This window comes from Protomyctophum parallelum (assembly GCF_964188405.1).
Source record: "Protomyctophum parallelum genome assembly, chromosome: 17".
NCBI classification, from domain to species: domain Eukaryota; kingdom Metazoa; phylum Chordata; class Actinopteri; order Myctophiformes; family Myctophidae; genus Protomyctophum; species Protomyctophum parallelum.
The window spans coordinates 33,885,353-33,905,143 of record NC_139719.1 but is presented as its reverse complement, the minus strand read 5'-3'; the positions used below and the strand labels follow the sequence as shown (position 1 = coordinate 33,905,143).

The 19,791-nt window shown below is 42.3% G+C and overlaps 2 protein-coding genes across 4 annotated transcripts; both read left to right on the top strand.

Moving 5' to 3' along the window:
• The first annotated feature begins 98 nt into the window (after positions 1-98).
• Positions 99-4,422, top strand: LOC310874976 (glucose-induced degradation protein 4 homolog). The gene is made up of 6 exons (XM_083787958.1): positions 99-489; positions 823-882; positions 1,366-1,473; positions 1,725-1,826; positions 2,051-2,181; positions 3,029-4,422. The coding sequence occupies exons 1-6, from the start codon at positions 298-300 to the stop codon at positions 3,090-3,092; spliced, it is 657 nt and encodes a 218-aa protein (XP_083644084.1). The 5' UTR covers positions 99-297; the 3' UTR covers positions 3,093-4,422.
• A 7,041-nt stretch (positions 4,423-11,463) lies between these two features.
• On the top strand, positions 11,464-18,526 carry noxo1b (NADPH oxidase organizer 1b). 3 transcript variants are annotated; one of them, XM_083788116.1, is made up of 8 exons: positions 11,464-11,590; positions 11,707-11,787; positions 11,889-11,961; positions 13,200-13,383; positions 13,982-14,178; positions 15,644-15,793; positions 15,971-16,088; positions 16,674-18,526. In XM_083788116.1, exons 1-8 carry the CDS (start codon positions 11,504-11,506, stop codon positions 17,413-17,415), a joined length of 1,632 nt encoding a protein of 543 aa, XP_083644242.1. In that variant the 5' UTR covers positions 11,464-11,503; the 3' UTR covers positions 17,416-18,526. The 3 variants fall into 3 exon arrangements, with proteins under 3 accessions (XP_083644242.1, XP_083644241.1, XP_083644243.1); XM_083788115.1 differs by having other exon boundaries at positions 13,185-13,383; XM_083788117.1 differs by having other exon boundaries at positions 13,185-13,383; positions 16,901-16,916.
• The last annotated feature ends 1,265 nt before the right edge of the window (positions 18,527-19,791 follow it).

Sequence of the window (19,791 nt, the reverse complement as noted above, 5' to 3'; positions counted from 1 at the left end):
TTTCGGAACGTCCCACAAAGCCTTCCGCAAAATGAGCCAATGGCCGTTGAGTTCTTAGGCCAGTGAAACCCATGGGCTAATGAGAGGGGCGGATGCTGCTGCCAATGGCGCCGCGTCGAAGTCCACATAGTTTTCTGGGAGCTGGGCGCCTGGCTTACTAGACAGTAAACAGGCCTGGAGGAATCTGAATGTTGGTGGACTGCTCCGGTCGTGCTCTCTTCAGACCCCCGCTTAGTTTGTCGCCCGGACGGCCACTGACCCGCGGTCGGTCGGCGTGAAGCCCGCGATCCGAGAGCCATGCCTGTCCCTGCCAGATACCTCAGCAACACCCCCGCTATGGCCTTCCCGTCCTCGGCCTCGCTTATCCCACTACCGCCGATCAACACCCAGCAGCCCGGCGTTGTCACGTCGCTCCTGTACAGTGGATCCAAATTCAGAGGCCACCAGAAAAGCAAAGGGAATTCTTACGACGTGGAGGTCGTTTTGCAGGTGAGTGGTTTAAAGGATGTTTTTTTGCTGAACGGGCTGTCAGCTGATGTCGAGCATATGATTGACAGCTGAGCGCAGGTTACAGCTGCTAAAATCACCAGTTTGTTGTTGACATAAATAATTCTTCGTTAGATATTTTCTTAATCTGACAGCCCAAATAATGATAGATATGCTGTCATCGTCAAACTAACGTGAAACATATAAGCTGTCATAAAGATAGTATAGTTTTTTTTTAAACGGATTGACGTTATGATTGAGTTGTGTAGCCTGCAGTTCACGCTGAACACTGAATATCAAGATTCTCATGTTTATTGATTTTGTTTATCTTTTAAGCATGTAACAATGGAAGATTCATACTTGTGTGGCTACCTGAAGATAAAAGGATTAACTGAGGTGAGAAGAGCATCCCTGTATTCCTCAAAAGACCTAAACTATTTACCTTCAGCATGTCACTATACTGTCATACTTGTCATACATTATTTGTATCCCATGACCCTGTGGAAAAACATGTACTGTAAATAGTCTACTGACATACATTGATTTGACATTATAGTCTATACTTACTGCTTCCACATCCTCCTGTCAGAGACCGATACAATCTGGCCTATGCTAATGTAAAAAGGGGGGGGGGGGGGTGGAACCCATTGGAACCCATTGGAACCCAACAACAATGGTTGTTTACATAGTTCAAAAATTGCTTCACTGGTTGTGTTTGTTTAGAATTAGATTTCAAAAGAAAGATACCAAAGCACATCAGTGAGTTGCAGATTGGACTGGTCCTCACAGGATGGCCATTCAGGATGAAGGCCTGTGTGGACGGACCTGCTACCACATTTAGGTCATTTACCACAACAAACGTTTGTTTCTCACATACAGGAATACCCGACTCTCACCACGTTCTTCGCCGGAGAGATCATCAGCAGGAAGAGGCCCTTCCTGACCCGGAAGTGGGATGCAGATGAAGATGTGGATCGAAAGCACTGGGTAATGCATAACATTGTTTATGCCCAGCACAAATATTATACTTTGAGCATGTTGTGGTGGCCATGTAGTGTGCTTAGCACTACAGCACAGCATCATGTCATCCTCCCTTTGTCATTCTTTGATCCAACGTTTAGGTTTGATCCAATGTTTTAGGGTAGCAGAGCTACCCTAAAATGTAGTCTTTTCATAAATGATTCCACTCAAATTATCAGATTATTTGCCTCATTGATGATGATTTGTGTTGGATTCAGGGCAAGTTCCAGGCATTCTACCAGTATGCAAAGACATTCAACTCAGACGACTTTGACTATGAGGAGTTGAAGAACTCAGACTATATCTTCATGAGATGGAAAGTAAGGGTTTGCCATCACAAATCTTGAATATCTCTATTCATAACTGTCTGTCTCAGTAATTTGTCAGAACATGTTTGTTGGACCTGTTTTACAGAGAAATCAGTGGGCGTTATGTAATGTGTTAGCAATAAAGCCATTGTTTTTACCTACAGCAAAGTTTAACTCTACTGTAGTTCATGCATTTCTAAGGTAAGCACTGAATTGTAACTTCTTCATCCGTCCAGGAACAGTTCCTGGTCCCTGACCACACAATCAAAGACATCAGTGGGGCTTCCTTTGCCGGATTTTACTACATTTGCTTCCAGAAATCCACAGCAACAATCGAGGGCTATTACTACCACAGAAGCTCTGAATGGTAACAGAACCCATCGCATGAGTTTTTTTGATGAAAATGACTGCTAAGTTAATACTGAATGGTGTACATTACAGCTATGTGTTACAGTTATGATCGGGCCAAGTGTACACCCAATCCCTCTGTTCCTTAATCCTAGAAAACTAAACTTAACTTTTGTCAAAACCTGGGTATATTCCATCAAAAATTGTTGTCATCTAAAAAAAAAGACACAGGGGGCAATGTGGGTATTATTTTAAAAATATTAAAAAAAAAATGGAGCTGGGAACTTCTTCTTTAGTCCACCCATTCCTGGGACATGTCAGAATGGTCCAGTGGGAGAGAAAAAAGGCCATTGTGAGTGTATGGGATTTTTCACTCTATCACTAAACGTGGGTGAAATTCACCCAAACACCTGCCTGTAGAAAAAAAGAAAAAACAGGTATGTGGGTAGCGGGGAAAAAACGACTTTCTGTGATATCAGGTCATGAGTGTGCATTCGTCTTTAGCTTAACCTGACATGAGTAAACCTGTGATGATCCAATCAAAGTTAAATTCTTTGTCTATTTGGAACATTATTGTTTGCAGCAGAGTATACAAGACAATAAATTGTCACCAACATAAGCACAAAAGACACATTAGGATTAATGTGTCTGTCTATAATAAAATGATTATGGTGCACAGGGGACTAAGGGCAAGAGAGAGAGGTTAAATGTGCAGTTTGTGGTGGCCAGCTTATAGAAGTACAGTCATGAGGAGGTGGTTCACATTCCCCCAACATGCGACACTCAGCCCAGCACCCATGTTTGTATTTTCAGTTTTTTCCCTTTCCTCCTCTTCTAATGCTTGTTCTCTTCTCCCTCTGCCGCAGGTACCAGTCACTGAACCTCACACACGTTCCTGAACACAGCGCAGCAATCTATGAGTTCCGGTGACCCCGGCATTGTGGCTCTGTTGGCGAGAACCAGGACTTGAGGCAGAGCTGTGGCCTGCAGATGCTACTGTTGGAGGGGGAGGACTAGGGATCAGATTATTTTCTTTCTTTTGTTTTTCAGGGTGGGAGGAGGCTTTTTTGAAATGGACTCTTAAAATGTATACAAGATAACAAGTGGATGTGCCTGTTGAAAACTGGTCACTCAAGGAGATGAACTCAGGCTGGATCAGTGGATGGACAAACAGGATGAATGAGGAAGATTTGGATTTTATCGAAGGGCATGTGTATGTGTAATGGAGTGGAGACATGGGGGAAGAATGCTGTTTTGCCCCCAGGATGGAGCTTGTAAAGCTATAATCAATAGCAGTGACTGAGTGTGGTTTATAAAGTATACTCTTTATTACTTTTATTTGTTTTAATGTCTGGTTTTCCTTCACTCTGCTGCTTGAGACAGTGTTTTGGGACACTTTATCTGTAAGGTCGGGGATCCCCCTTTTTGCTACTAGGGAGTTTTCTGCTTTGATCCAACTCGGAGCATGAGGCATCATATTTGACTGCCACTGGACAAGGATTCCCTTTCAGGAGTCTACTCTTGTCAACACAAGTTGGATCTAAGGAAGCTGAATAAATCTGCGACTGTGTGGAATAAGTAAAGAAAACGTATTGATGTTTGAGCTAAGTTCAGGATTGGAGCTTTTCTCGATTGAAAGCTTTAATGACTTCATAAGCTAGAGTGACAGTATTCTTTTTTAAGCTAAGCTGGCTCTCAGCCCACCTTAAAAAGAGATTTTCTACTTCTTACTTAATTCATTGTGTGATATAAATTATGTGTCACGATTAAGGATGCGAAGCGAGTAACATGAAAAGAAAATGAGTCTTGCTCTGTTAACAAATTGCTTGGGAGATTATTATTACAAGTAACTGCTGTGGATGTGTGCTATTTGGGTACATCTGCACAAAGCATGGTTAATGTTACCACTGCTACCGTTCAGCGCTTCAACTCACATAGCCACAACCTCACTGGTTCTTAATGTTGCATCTGGAAAGTGTTTGCTTGTCTGGATTGCCAGATGGGCTCTCAGTGAGCCAAAACAATCATGAAAGTATTCAAAATAATTTTTAAGTAGTGTTTTTGACCCAGGTCTGCAAACAACATTAGAGCTTTTTATTCAATCATTTTTTTCCCTCCGTCTTGTCACCTTTGTGTCTTTAACTATGCAACATTGTCAACGTAGCACTCTCCAAACTTCAACCATGGGTTTTTAGAGACAAACATTTTATTCTATCCTGATAGTATATTAAAAAGAAAGTCTTTATCTTCATGAAAGAAATATTTTTGTCAAATTGCCTTTTGAAAGCACTCTTCCCCTTCATTTGTCTTTCACTTTCCATGTGATGGTGCCATCTTTTTAAAGCTTATCAGAAATGTATTATAACAGGTCATGTGTGAAAATAGGGCTGGACTTGACTGATGGTGTGGCTGTGAGAAAATAATTAAAAAAACAACATATCAAAACACCCATCACTGTGTAACACATCTTGTGTCACAAAAACTGTGTAATAATACATGGATGTGCAAAACATAACTTAATAGATTATCACTATGGTAGTAAAATAGACGGGAAGGTATAATTGTCTGTGATTTCATCTTTATCAGCCTTAACATGAGACTGCACCTCTCTACTTATATGGGAGAGTATCTTACCAACCAACAGCAGAATTATTTGCTGGTGATATTTTCCTGCCACCCAGAAAAGTAGTATGATTATGAAGTATTGATTAAATTCTACGTGCAATTGTTTTACAAAAGATGTTCATGTTGGTGCCAGTTGTGCTGACCATATAAACACGTCAGTGGATAAAACCATAGACGTACATATCACTCAAATATATATTCAGCATTTTTCACTATTATGTAACTATTATGGTGCTACTAGACATGCACAGTATACTGTAGGTCTTGTGACAGATCATTCAGGAATGACCACATGGAAACAACTGGTGCTCATTCCTTGCTCAACACTGCCCTCTAGTGATTACAGCTACTAGCTCTAACCCTATGCTCTAACACCCCAATGCTGAATTCATCTCACATAATAAGCTAGGTTAAAACAAAAATATGTTATTTGTTCAACAAATGGTTGAAAATGTTTAAGAATTGTTATTTTTATTTGACTAGACATTCTGAAATAGAATGTTCAAAGCAGGTATGTCCCTGCATCAATATTTAAATTATTTCTTCCCCAAACAATTGATGGTGGTGCCACAAAACATCTGACTTGTGTTTGTAACTGATGACCCCAATAGATGAGAAGATAACAACGTTGAAGCACAATAATTCAATAATAATAGCATGATTTAATAGTTTAGTTAGCCCCTTTTGGACGACCAGTTAATGGCCAAATATAGGCGATGTAGAAAAAGAAGGCTGTCAATGCCTAGTGGGTCAGTGAAAATAAAGAAGAGGATCCAAGGCACTCTGTTCCAGTGAGGTGAAAAAAGCCTTTATTGTAAGTTAAGGCATGGCAAAGATCATTACACAAAAAGGGAGGACCAGGCCTAGTGGGTCAGTTTTGGCACATGCCAAGGTAGGACTGGAAGCACTTTGGCGCCATCAAGTGGTTTGGAGAATAAATTACATTAATTTGAAAAAGCAGGAAGTGGAGATGACACCAGCTAACTGGATAACGTGCTAAATTCAAATTGAGTATCTCATAAAATGTGAAGATGTTGTATGAGGTTACATTGATCTAGCCATATTTACTTTGATATTACAACATTCTGCACCACCCAACACACACACACACACAAGTCCACATAAGAGATACAATACAAGGACACAAATATTTACATGGTGCTGTACAGAGTGCAATCAGCAAATCCCGGACAAATACCCACACACCCTTCAGGGGTACAAGTAACAGCGTCTTCACCATATTTGGCAGCTACCGATAGTGGAAGAGATTGCACAGAATTTCACAATCCGTTTGGCATCCCAAGTTGTTGGAAGCCTCTTACAACCAAACTGTGTAGTGTACGTGTCCTTCCTAGGCTGCCGAAGATAAACACAAGTGGATTGCACCTATAGCCTAGTTCAATGATGGTCTGGAGGAGCGGCTGGTACTTAATGACTTTGGTCATAAAGGCTTCCTCTAAGCTAGAATCAAAGGTGCAGGCCATTTTGAGAATGACAACTGATCTGTTCTCTTCATTGACCACAACATCTGGTGTGTTAGCAGAGAGATGTGCAAAAATGTCAGTATTTTCAGTACAGAGTTGAAACATGGAAGGTTTGACACAGGAATGTTTGTACATTCTCACAGACAGTGCAAAATGTTTAGATATGTCCTTTGTTATGAGATCAACTATTCTGTCATGGCGTGACAGCAGAATGTAAAGCCCTTTATAGGCATAACAGCCATTCAGAATGTGTGACATGGTTTCTGTAACGAGCCCTGTGGTGTGATGCAAGCAATGAGGTGCATGGGTGGAGGGAAACCAGAGAGAAAAGTTGAGTTTGGTGGGAAGGATCTGTAGCCTGGCTTTTACTGTAAAAGCATGGGGAAGGCAAGCCAGTTTCCTGGACTTTGAGTCCAGTCCAGTGTTGTTGTTGCCGATGTTGGAACATATCCAACAGGATCCGCCGGGCACCCTTAGGTGTCAACAGGTGGGTGTGTCCGCTGTAGGTCACTGTTGCTCTAACAGAGGTGAGAGGGTCAGTTATTATGTCCTCAGAGACACCGGCTTGGACGCAGAGGTCGTTCAAATCCGGCCAATCCGATGAGACTCCGAAGCCTGGGGAGCGAGTGTCCAGTTTCCCACTTGGTTTCCTTTTGAACCCAAGGAAGTGGGGCTGTGGCTCCCTGGCTAAAGGGACCTTGCGTCTCCTCAAATCGAGGAAGAGGAAAGATCTAGCTAGCTCCCTAACATCCCCATCATCATTATGGGGATGGGGTATACAGGTACTGTATACATGTTTTACATGTTTACGCACTGTGATGCACAAATGCAGACACTTAGCATATTACAGTTTAGCATACCACAGAATTAGCCAGACAGGCTATCAAAATGAACATTCAAAATGCATGTTTTGTATAAAACTGAAATAATTATTTATCTCAATGTCTTAGCTGAGTGAGTGGGGGGAGGGCGTTGAATGGTTGGATCAGGCTTTGAAGATATGGGGGTCATGCCTTTGGTGCTTTGCAGCCCAACATCAGTGTTTTGTACTCTGTGTGGGCAGTAACTATATGTATAACAGTTTATCTGGTTGAAGACCAAGCGTTCTGGATCATTTGGAGCACATGCTGGGAGGCCAGTAAGGAGCAAGTTACAGCGTTCAGGGTTTGACATGACTGAAGTCTGGATAAGGAGCTGGGCTGGGTGAGGAAGGGTCTGATCCTTCGAATGTTATAGTGTAAACCTACAGGATTGACCGCTGTAATGTGAGCTGAATGAGAGCTGACTGTCCAGGACAACACCAAGGTTCTTAGCCGTTGGAAGTTTGGAACTGAAGTCACCAGGAAGTTGTCTATGAAAATAGTTAGGTCCTGCATGGGGCAGGTCCATGGCAGGACTTAATTACCTGGGACTGGAGGAAGAAGAGAAGCTCGGGTTCAGCTTGAGGCAGTGAGAAGACATCCACTGTGAGATGTCAGCCAGATGCAGCAATACGTTCTTCCACATGAGTGGCAGAGGGGGAGAGAAAGCAGTGATAAGATAGATTGTGAGCAGAGATGACAGAGCCAAGATATTTACTGTACAGGTAGAAAAGTCCCTGGGGGACTAGGTTAGGAGGGTGCAGGGGGATGTAAGCATGCCTTTCTAAGAAAGGTTTGTCAGTGAATCGCTGTCTGCATGTAGCTGATATACATCCTCATTTCCACAGATCACCCTGTGACATAACAGTAACACTAATCATTTCTGTATCATTGAGGTGCCATCATTGAGGTGCCACGTAATTACTTCCTGCATGGAGCCAAGGCAAGACTTATAAGACGATAAAAGTTAAAACCTTTGAGATTCTAAGCCATTTAAGTAAGTTTCTCATTCTTTTTTAAATACTAAGTCATAATTTTGAGAGATATTAAGACATTTCTTATAATGTCTTTCCTTCATTGTTCATAATAATAATAATAATAATAATAATAATAATAATAATAATATAATTCTATGGGGCTGTTAGGACGGCAGTCTACAAACATAGGCCTACAAAAATGCCAACCAAGTTTTATTTCACTCCCAATCTTCCGCCGTAGCCTGAAAACCCACCTTTTCAGACTCCATCATGGCCCATAGCACTTACCCTAACCCCTTAGATAGCATTTCTGTTGGCTTAGATAGCATTTGACACAGACTTATAGCATGTTATGTAGACAGCACTATAATTGTATTGTATATAGTCATAGCACGCCATAGTACATACTGTATGTATAGCATAGTAGTAAATATGTATAGTTTATATGTATAGTGTATGTATAGTTTAATTATATAGATATTCCACTGTTACTTTCTTAGCTTACGCATATTTCATGATAAATGTTTTTATGTGATGTATTCCCATGCTTTTGTTCTTGCTTAAATGTAAGTCGCTCTGGATTAAGAGCGTCTGCTAAATGCCTAAATTGTAAATTGTAAATTTGTACTATGTACTACTAGCTTTTTATACAGATAAGAATATGTATCATCATCATCCATAATATTCACGTTTGTAGCCACACCTAACCATACTAGCAGTAGCAGATTCGAATGCCATCAATGCATGACCATAAAGGCCTGCAGTATGATGACAATAAATACACAGGTGGTGCACCCATTTCCCTGATAATATGTTATATCCTCTTGAGAAAACACGTCCTTCTTGGAAATGGAAAGGCCCATCACAATTTCCTTCTACTGTATGTAATCTACTGTAGTTCTCAGAAGTCTCTACCACGCCTTTCTCTACAACTTCTCCCTGGCCTGAGCGCAATTAGTATTATGGTTGGAAAAGCTTTTGCCATTACCTCCACGGAAATAAATAGCAGTGGTTCCCCAACCTTTTCTGGATCAGGGATCAATCAATATGAGTGTTCGTGGCCCACCCATCTGACCACTTGCCGTGTTAAGTGGTCAGATGTGGTCAGCCTTTATAACTAGAAAATATTGTTCCTGAAGAAACAATGTGGGGTCGCTGCAAGCCAAAATGATTGTAGTATAAATAGTAGAAATGCAGTGAAGGTCCCAGGCTCCCATCAGTGTACTCTTTGATTTTCTATATCTCTGACTGTTGTATGTGAGTGTGTAGACTTTGTTCCGGTTGATCATTCTCATAATTGTCATCAGTTACTCCCCTGCTTGGTGCTGTGTGTGTGTGTGTGTGTGTGTGTGTGTGTGTGTGTGTGTGTGTGTGTGTGTGCGTGCGTGCGTGCGTGCGTGCGTGCGTGCGTGCGTGTCAAATAGCAAGTCTACAAGTTCATAACAAGTCACAGTGTAGATTGGGTGTAGGCCTAGGTTTAGTATTAATAAAATCTGCAAAGTAACAAGTAACTAAAGTGTATAGAAATAACAGATGTATAGAAATAACAAAGTGGAAAGTAAACTAAAAGTACCACAATAGTGTACTGTGCATTGTAAGCAGTAAGCAGTTGGGTATCTCAAATTCCATATGCTTTAAGTAGCATGTGACATGTCAAACTAGGGAGTTTGAATATTTCTGAATCCATTCCAAGTTTTGCACAAAAACACTCCTTGGGCTAAAAACAACCATATAGCCGTCATCACAAATGTGATGAGGTCATCACATTTGGGCACATTTGGGCAAGTGGCTATGGCCGAAGTGTTTTTTGTGCAAAACTAATGCATGCTTGGAATGTTTTAAAAGTTAAATATAAAAAAAAACGACAAAACACAGAAACTTTGACAGACAGTTGGGAGAGGGTGGCATGCAATGGATGTTATCGTAATCTCCCAGGATTTGCATGGAACCCTCTCCCACCTCAACAACAATAGGGTTTAACACAATAAGCTGTAATGTATTAACTAATGCTAAAATCAAACCAACAGTGGTTTGGCAAGATAGTTTTAAATGTTTGAACTGACTGTATAAGGGTCCTTTCTGTATGAAGACAGTCGGGCAGATGCCTGGGAATTGGTTGGCTCCTATGTGTGCACGTCACAGCACGTGCCTGCATGCCTCAAGGTTTAGTCACGTGTGTGAATGTGTGACATACCGTAGCATGTTTGCCTCTTCCTGCTCCTTTGCATCAATAAATGCCAAATATGCAGGGCCCAGCCGTTATCCTTGAGTTCTGTCTGAGAAGCCACATCTGAACTAAAATATTACATTCAGGTGTTGAAATCAGCTATAGGCCCTCACATTAGCTTGACAGTTCTGACCTACTATACAGCACAATGAACTGTGTGTACATGCACTAAAATCCTGAGCATTATTCTACCCTCAATTGTTCTGTGTGTGTGTGTGTGTGTGTGTGTGTGTGTGTGTGTGTGTGTGTGTGTGTGTGTGTGTGTGTGTGATAAAATCCTGGCATTACTTCAGACAGAGACTGCACGCCCCCATGCCTTCAGATGGATGCTTGGGATAACCCCTCTTTCTCTTATACTCTCTACACCGCCACTTTGAAGAAACACCTGGATGCCCCCTTTGCACGTGCTCACGTGTGTACTGTACACACGCACGCACGCACGCACGGTCTCACACACACACACACACACACACACACGCACGCACACACACACACACACACACACACGCACACACACCTCTCCACACCAGTCCATGATAAGGGATATTGCAGGCAGACGACAGCATGTGTGAAGTGACTGCATGTGCAACAAAGTTTCATTTTGGGGTTTATGTTGAGAAGGGTGAGGATGTGCATAGATTTGCTTTGCAAAGTGTGTAGGCAGCCAATTGTATCTGTTAGTTTTTTTTTACTATTATTTTGAAGTTCAGGCATAACTGCCTAGATGCTTTTTCTGAAAAAACACCCCAGCTATACCACCTGTTGTTTGAGATCTTTTATGTACTATGGTACTACCTGCTGTCTAAATTAAGAAAGGTTTGTAGAGTCTCTCTGACTCTAGGCTACACATTCTTTGACAATTACTTTGTATTGCATTTTATATTTTGTTTTTGAGTTGCATGAAACAAAACATAGTCTATTTCATAAGAATATACTAGTATACTACTAGTATACTACTATAAGTAACAGCTCCTAAAATGAGGGTATTTCCAAACCGCTTGTAAATTAACAGCATCTGTGGTCCACGCCTGAAAGGGCATGCATTTGGCCAACAAGAGGACCGACTCCGCCTCTCCAGTGGCCCTGGCCTATATTTACAGTAGCCTCCCTACTATTAGTCACTTGTGAGCTGGAGCAGAGGACAGTCTTTCATTGAGAGAACGGAGGTATGAGCAAAGCCATGGTTGACGCGCCGCGTCGTGTGGTCCAAGCTCGCATCATTGGTGTAGTGCAACGGGATGCACCGAAACTAAAGGTAGGATGGTGTATCCTATTCTCTCTCTCTCTCTCTCTCTCTCTCTCACTCTCTCCTGTTGTGTTGCATTGCTTTCTAATTTTATTAATATTAATAGTTTACTGTTACCCCTGTAGATGTTCATGGTATCTGTGATATGGTCCAAAGAGGGGGAAATGATTATCTACAGATTGTTCCAGGATTTTAAGAAATTTCATGTAAGTATCTATAACATTCAGAGTAGCCTCCGGCCTGTTAATGTGTTTGAATGCTGTGACCTTTTAATAGCCTTATATGGATATATTTATTTTCTTGACAGAGGCAGCTAAAACGAAGCTTAGTCTTTGTGGACTCTATCCAAGGAAACAAAAGGGGGATCCCTAAATTTAGAAGTAAGTAGTCCACGCCTATATCAATCCTGAGATGTCTCTAGAAGTCAAGTTTTTTTGTAAATATCAGTATACTACTATAGAAATGTAGACAGAAAAAAAGCAATAGAAAATAGCAAAACGTCTTGTAGATCTGCTATTTTAACTAATATTGAACTAGGGCTTAAAGCGGCACTATCTTTTTCACTTTATTTTAATGAATGAATGTAATTTTGTTAAATCTGTATGGTAGACGTAGAGTATGTTATACAGTACATTATAACTTAGGCCTATACAATTGGGGTGGTTGTATTTTGTCTCTCTGCTCATCTATTGAGACATTTAGATTGTGCCAAATAAGGTCATGTCTCACTCTCACCTACTGTATAGACAGGATCCTACACGAATGTTGACCTGATGGTCAACATTGTTACCTCAATGGTAAAACTTTCAGCATCAGCACTGGAAACCGGGTTCAAATCCGGGGTAAAATAGGAAAGATACATATAGTGCAGCTTTACAGTAAGTGGCTAGACCCTCCAACATCTGGCTTTCAGAAAGTACGTCACGTGGCAGCCAATTCTATGGAAATGCGTTGTTTGAAACCGTGGTACTGTACATAACACATATACAGGTATATTTTATGCCAATATTATTATTATTATACTTGTTGTAAGAGTATTTCCAAATCGTGGTATTGCTACTTTCACTTATCCTACAATAAATCTGAGCACCTCCTCCCCCACTGATTATTATTATAACTCGGTGCCTGTTGGAGCCTCTACAGCGGTGCCCGTTGGGCACTGGCCTACATGGAACGATGCAAGTTGGAAATGCGTGCCCCACCCAGATATTATGTCTGTGTCCCTTTTATGCTATGGAGTTCTTTGTTAGACATGCACAAATATGGAGTATACATGATATCAGAACAGGCCAGCTCCACATACAGAGTTTTTTTGTCAGGCATGCCCAAATATGGAGTCTATGCAGTGCTGTCAGCTGTGTCCCCTTTTATGCCCATATATGGAGTTCTTTGTCAGGCATGCCCAAATATGGAATCTACAGGCCAGCTCCATATATGGACACTGGGCAGGGGCCCTGTCCAGAGCCCGGGCAGAGGCCTTCTTGGGCCGTTCTGGACAACCGTGGTGGGGTGGAACGCGCGTGTCAAATTTTAAATTGGTGGGGCGAACGGTTCTCGAGTTACGTGGATTACAGACATACAGACGTACGTCTGTAATCCACAGATTGTCTGCCCTCAGCCAGGGCCATGAGGACCAGCTTGCAGCAGAAAGGTTCCAGCAGATCAGTCAGCAGGATGAAGTTCCTCTCACTCTACCTCACTGAGTTGATGGGGTGTGATCTAGTCGTGACAGAGAGTGCAGAGCTCACACAGTTCTTCATGCCCAAAGACCATGATCTGCAGTCAGACTTCATCAAGAACAGGTAAGTGTCCAAGCAATCAGTCCAGTTTCATTGTTGACACGACCACTTACCAGCTCTTGAGCTATCTATTAATTCACAAAGGAAATAGAGCATGCACCTCCACTCTAGCCCAGGTGCTAGACAAAATGCAGTACAAGAGAAAAAATAGAGTCTGCAACACTGGTATGAAATACTCAGCTCCACTGGTTTATTTGATTCAACGTTTCGATCCCTTAGGATCTTCTTCAGGAATGTATCTATCTATTAATTCACAAATTGTTTTGTCTGTCCCGGGGGACAAAATGCCATAAATCATGAAGCAGCGTGCAATTTACGTAAATAAGTCCCACTCTTTTCACATTGACCTGTTATAGCTCCACCAGCAGGTGGATGTTTGCAAAACACATTTTTGGAACAAAATGCCTCAAATCATGAATTTGAATTTGAATTGCCATCAAAGGCAATCAAAAGAAATGGCCCCCTTTTCATGTTGGCCTATTATAGCACCACCAGGAGGCCACAATAACCTACCTGAACTGGCGGAGACGTGCATGTGCTCCGAGGATCGAGCACTTTATCTAGTTGATTCATGTAATTGACTGATCTTTTTTCTCCACAGCATCATGATTCTGCTGTCAGAAGACCTGTCTGATGGAACCGATGTAACGGCTGGCATTCGCAGAGGCAGTGTCACATTCCCTTTCGTCACTGAGACATACAGCTGTGTGGGAGACTATGAGACCAAGGACACCAAGAACCTTCCATTTAAAGTCACTTTGAAGCAGAAGCTTGATGTGCTTATTAAAGACCCTGGAGGTGAGTGGACCTTCGAAACTGGCCTCTGTAAAATCTGAATCCCCCCCCCCCCCCCCCCCCCCCCCATTTTCCCTCACTGTATATTGTATCTTTTCCCTTTTTTGCTTCCCATATGATGAATTCCTGTTCTGTACTTTAGCTACATAGAAATGTCTATTTGTATGTCTCTAAATGTCTGTATGTCTTTAAATGTTTTGATGAATTGAACAATGTGGACCCTGTTGTAAACAAGTGTAATGCTTAATTGGGTCGTCCACTCACAGTTGACAGTCTTTGTATTGAGTTTGTGCTTAAAATGTACTGTAAATTCTACAAACTGTTAATAAATATTTCAATCAATCAATCAAAAAAGTGCTCACACAGTAAAATACAGACTGTTAATTTAACCAATTAGTTGTACATTTATACACTACAAAAGGATAATTAACACTAACGATTCTACTGTGCAGTGTGCAGTGCAGTCTTAAACAATAAAATCCGGAGTGTGCAAAAGACAAGTAGCCTATAGCGTTCCAGTGGTGTGATGCGTCAGTCAGTTATGTTTTTGTTTCACCATTTCAACTGCCCTTCTCTCTCCACACAATTTCTGCTCTGTTACGTAAATGGAAGAAAAACTAATTCTCATTCAAAGCACATTCAAAAACTCATTCAAGCTATAACATCCATGCAATGCATGGCTAAAGTCCTGATTGGTCAGCCACAACTCTGAGGTGAAATGTAATTGAAACTGAGGAGTACCAGACCAATCTCCCCAGGGATTCTTTTCCTGTAGCAGATTTGTCTGGTTTCCAGGATAAAGTATTGCCACACTGCATAACTGAAAAGGTATAGCACAGGCGAATCATTGACTTATGTCATTGGAGCTCTATAAATACCGGTAGTTGTATCCATCTCAGCTTATTTATGAGCAGTAAATAAACGCTCCGTAGCAATGTGTGCATGTATTTGTACAGTACGTATGTCTGTCCCTGTGTTCGAGCACGAAAAGCTGAACACGGTAACTCTGTCATTTCTCGACCATTTCGGACGCGGGAAGGCTCACCGGAACCGGGTTGGCCCCCTGGGCACATTCCTAGGGGTCTGGATGTTCCGGGGCACCCCCGGGGACCCCCACACTGTAACTCAGTCATTTCTCACTGGTTTTAGACGCGTGCAGCTTGCCGGAATCGGAATGGTGTAGTACCATGAGGTACGATTAGAAAAATATGGACCAGAGGTGCATGCAAAGTTTCACAGTGATCGGTCCAACAGTGCCAAAGATTAGCTGTTCACAGACATAGCCAACACATAGACAGATATACAGAGGGACGGGAGCGAATACATAATCGGCAATCTCTTCGGCCGTCTGGCCTTTGTGCGTCTGGCCTGGCAGAGTCAATTCATTACTTTATCTGTGAGAGTGTAAAATGTTAACTTAACATTTTGTTGTTCATCTTGTCACTTGTCACTTGTCATACCTTGATAGGCTGGTGGCTGGTGGAGAATGAGGACAAGCACATGGCTTGGTTTCCTGCTCCCTATTTGAAGCTCTGTCAAGAAGAGGATGATGATAGTGTTGTTGATGATGATGATGATGATGGTGATGAAGAAGAGCGGTTCAGACGTGTTCAGACAGGTGTGATATTTTTTAACTCATGTTGTGAATCAAGTGAGGCTGTGATGCTATACAGATCATATACAACAGAAATGCCAGGATAAAGAAATGTGAGATTTGCATGATTTCTCTTTTTCTTCAATTATAACACATGCAGTTGTTCTATTTTTTAACCCTTTATTTGGTTATGCCCCACAGCTGCCTTGTACTGTGCTGTTAGAAACTACTCCACCAAAAAGCATGATGAGTTGTCCCTGACCATAGGCTCTGTGGTGGAGCTGCTGAGGAAGTCTGACAATGGGTGGTGGCTCATCAGGTACTAATGGAATTACAAACAAAGCAAAAGGGAATTAAGACTGTTTGTTTGAGCTTTTATAATTGTCTTTGCCCACAAATTGCATTGTATACCAGGCTCAAATATTGCCATTTCTGTATGCAAGTGTCCCCAGTAACAAGCCTTCCATATGCAGCTACAAACTGATGCTCACTGTGTGTCACGGTGTGATTGGTGTGACGCACTACAAATCAAAGTTGACCTGAACTCAACTTTTCCAGAGCTCCAATGACGCAGTGCAGTGTCAATCAATCATGTTTTTGTTTTACTGTTCCACTCCCCTCTCTCTCCCCACAATTCCTGCTCCATTCCTGAAAGCACAATGACGCTTTGGTAGCAATTTCCGTGGCGTACTGTAGTTACCTTGCCATGATGCCTTGACAAGTTGGCAAGATATCTTTATTGTTGCTCCATTGATTAGAAAATTGATATCCCCAAATCCTCTCCCCATTGACTTACACAGTGAAACAGGTCTCAAGTCATTCTTGAAGTGCTTAAAATATATACTGTTAAACTGTGTTATCGGTTGAAACCTAATTTCCACTGAATACTTACTATCTGTTTCAGAAACAAAGGCAAAACGGGTTATGTTCCCGCACTGTACCTGCAGCCGTACAACAACCCACGAGCATGCCTGAGCAACCTGAAAAATAAGATACCCTGCAGTTCCACCTTGAACTTGGCAACTACTGATTCACCCATGATATCCCACAGTGGCTTCTATTCATCTACTCAGACTCTTCATGACAAACACAACTCACACAATGCCTCCGTTCATTCTATGCATGAGTCAGATAGGACCCCACGACTCCACTCATACAGTAGAAGAAGAAGTAGCACGAGCATGGCGTCTGACTTCTCCACTTTCTCCACCATCTCCATCCCAGGCAGCTGCAAAAGCCACATTAGCAGCACACAGTCTGAGCTCTCCATTTACTCTTCCATGAGCTCACCAGAGAGTGGATTTTGTGCGTACAGTGACGGCGGACGCACCGCTGTAGATCTCTGCCCTATCTGCCGTCCCAGATCGTTGACGGAGCACCATCAGAACCGTCCAAGACACACCTGCACGCCCATATCCAGGATGAGTGACGTTGGACGAACCGGTCGAGATCTCAGCCCTGCCTACTTCCCCAACCTATGCTCTTGTTCTGATAGTTCTGATGTGGAGCCGGTGGTGCCAAGGGTGCCTCCCAGACCAACATCTCAGGACATCCTGACCCACTGTACCACTATGACCCGAAAAGCTGCCCTGGCTTCAAAGGCCAGGATTTTGCTTCGACAAGATCGAGCCATCCACAGCCGCTAGGGAGTTGACACTGGACACTCATGCATGAGGATGAGGGTGCAAAGATCAGGAAAAGGATTGAATGTGGGGTGGTGGGCTTAAGATGGGTCTCGCTAACCATGTTTCCATAAATGTCAAAAGACTTTTACGCAAGCTTTTGAAATGTTGCAAAAAACAAAACAAAAAACATAATGCTAATCAGACATGATTCATCTACTACTTTTATGCGAATATTGGGAGTTTGTTCATCAAGATAAGCAGTTGCCCATAATTCTCCAGACTGTTGAGAGATATATTATAATACTGTCGGCTACATAATACTTTACATGGCCTATCCTGACAGCACCTGACATCGCAAGGTGGGCAAGGGGAGCGACACGCAGCAAAGGTCGTCAGGCTCAGGAATTCACCCTTTGTCAGACTTCTGATTGGTCCCTGACTGACTAACCAGCAGGCTCTTTCTTCCTTGTTCCGCCCTGGTTCCGCCTTGTTTATGTTGAATTTGCTAAAACATATTTTTTTGAAAAAACTCAAAACAAACGATGTGGCCAGTCACCATGCTACGCCTGTGATGTTCCTTTTTACTGACAGCAAGTTTAAAATAAGAATTGAATGCACAGAATATCATTACGAAGCAACTGAAAAACACGTTATTTCAATGGTAGTGGATGGAGAGTAAGGATTTTTGTCCAACCACGAAACAGCAACCAATGGGTGCGAAGAGGGGCACAACCATGGGCGGGACTTAATTGACAAAGGGTGAATTGAACACAGGCTTCATTGGTGCCTTACAACCTTAACCACTAAGCCTTTGGCGCCTCCAAGCTGTGGTTCTTTCAATTACATGTTTGCTCTGTTTCTCAATGTTTTATGTAAAGCACTTTATTTTGAATTTTCAAAAACGCAGATGAAGGCAGAAGGCCTGAGTAGCTGAAACGTGTCACCTTTTGAGGGGGGGCTGTTTCCAAAGACTGTTCACTGAGAGTCTGCAGCTCTAGCTGCACCCGTCTGTCCTTCTTAAACTATTGACAGCATATAGCACGCTCAACTCAGGACCGCTGTCGCTGGTCCCCTAGTAGGCTATTTGGAAGCACTTTGAATAAATAAACTTGCCCTTTCTTGCCTTACGTCACATTATGCCTGGAAAATATTCATGATGCGATGCATTATACACTTGTAGATCTACTATTTTTGAAGAATGTTAGAAAAATGTGGCCTATAATGACCCAAAATAAGGCCATGGCAGGGTTAAAGTGGTTGAACAAAATCAAATCTTTGATCAAATAACTTGATATTAGCCTGGAATTCAAACTGATTCGCTCCGTTCAGCTGCCTTTTTTTTCCTTCTCAGTCTGTGAAGCTTCCTAGTTCCTACTGTATGTGAAAGGGGCGGTCTTGGGCCAACCCAATTGGCTGATCAATATATTGCCCAGCCCTAGTTGAGCGGTAACAAGAAGAGTTGTCTTGACGACTCGCCAAAAAGTGAAGAAACTCGCCAGAATGTGAAGGAGACTCGCCCCGGAAAGTGAAGAAGACTCGCCAAAAGGGGAAGGAATCTTGCCAAAGGTGAAGATATCTCGCCGGGTCGAGTCTTCCGGTATTCATTGTGAAGACCCTTGCGCAGCGCGAGGTATAACCCCAGCTGCAAACGATCCGGTCTTTGATTGTGTGATTATAATATATATAAATCATTTTGGGCCAAATAATAATTTGCCTCCGTGCGATATTAGTCTGGTTTATTAACCAGGCTAGGTGCATCGTGCATTGCTCAGACTCAGGCCGTCAGACGAAATATACGACATCAGAGTTATGTTGTCATTTAGAGAGAGAGAGAGAGAGAGAGAGAGAGAGAGAGAGACATTAGGCTAAACGTGTAGCCTATGGATAAGGGCGCATCGTTGTAACAGGTTTCAACTTTGTATTGATGTCAGCGAGAGACGAGACGAGAGAGAGACAGACAGGACGGGACGGACAGAACTGTTTTTATCTTTTGACTGACTATAAGAAAAAGTCCTTCTGCACACCTACAATGGACAGGTGCGTCGGATAACTGGAACTGAGAAGTAGAGAAAAAAAGAATCCCGCACACTGTCTTCACTTGAATTATTTCAAACACTGTCATTTAGTTTTGGAATCGCAATGGCAACCATTCTCACTCCAAGGAAATGCCCGCTCAGCAGCGCATCGCATGAAACAAACACCTCACCATTCAAAAACGTCCCCTCACCATGATTAATATTATTAAACAAATTCCAAGTTAACTGATGATAGATTTAATATATGATGAATTGAAAGGTTCAACTTCCAGCCGCTCCACACCACGCAGCAACTGCGCACCTCCCCAGTCCCCAAGCCATGAGTTAACATTATTGCTTGCTTGATTGATTCATTGATTTA

Coding starts and splice junctions, on each gene's coding strand:
- LOC310874976 (XM_083787958.1), top strand. CDS start 298: ATGCCTGTCCCTGCCAGATACCTCAGCAACACCCCCGCTATGGCCTTC. Junction 490..822: donor ACGTGGAGGTCGTTTTGCAG/GTGAGTGGTTTA, acceptor TTATCTTTTAAG/CATGTAACAATGGAAGATTC. Junction 2,182..3,028: donor TACCACAGAAGCTCTGAATG/GTAACAGAACCC, acceptor CCTCTGCCGCAG/GTACCAGTCACTGAACCTCA.
- noxo1b (XM_083788115.1), top strand. CDS start 11,504: ATGAGCAAAGCCATGGTTGACGCGCCGCGTCGTGTGGTCCAAGCTCGC. Junction 11,788..11,888: donor AGGATTTTAAGAAATTTCAT/GTAAGTATCTAT, acceptor TTTTCTTGACAG/AGGCAGCTAAAACGAAGCTT. Junction 15,794..15,970: donor GTTCAGACGTGTTCAGACAG/GTGTGATATTTT, acceptor TATGCCCCACAG/CTGCCTTGTACTGTGCTGTT.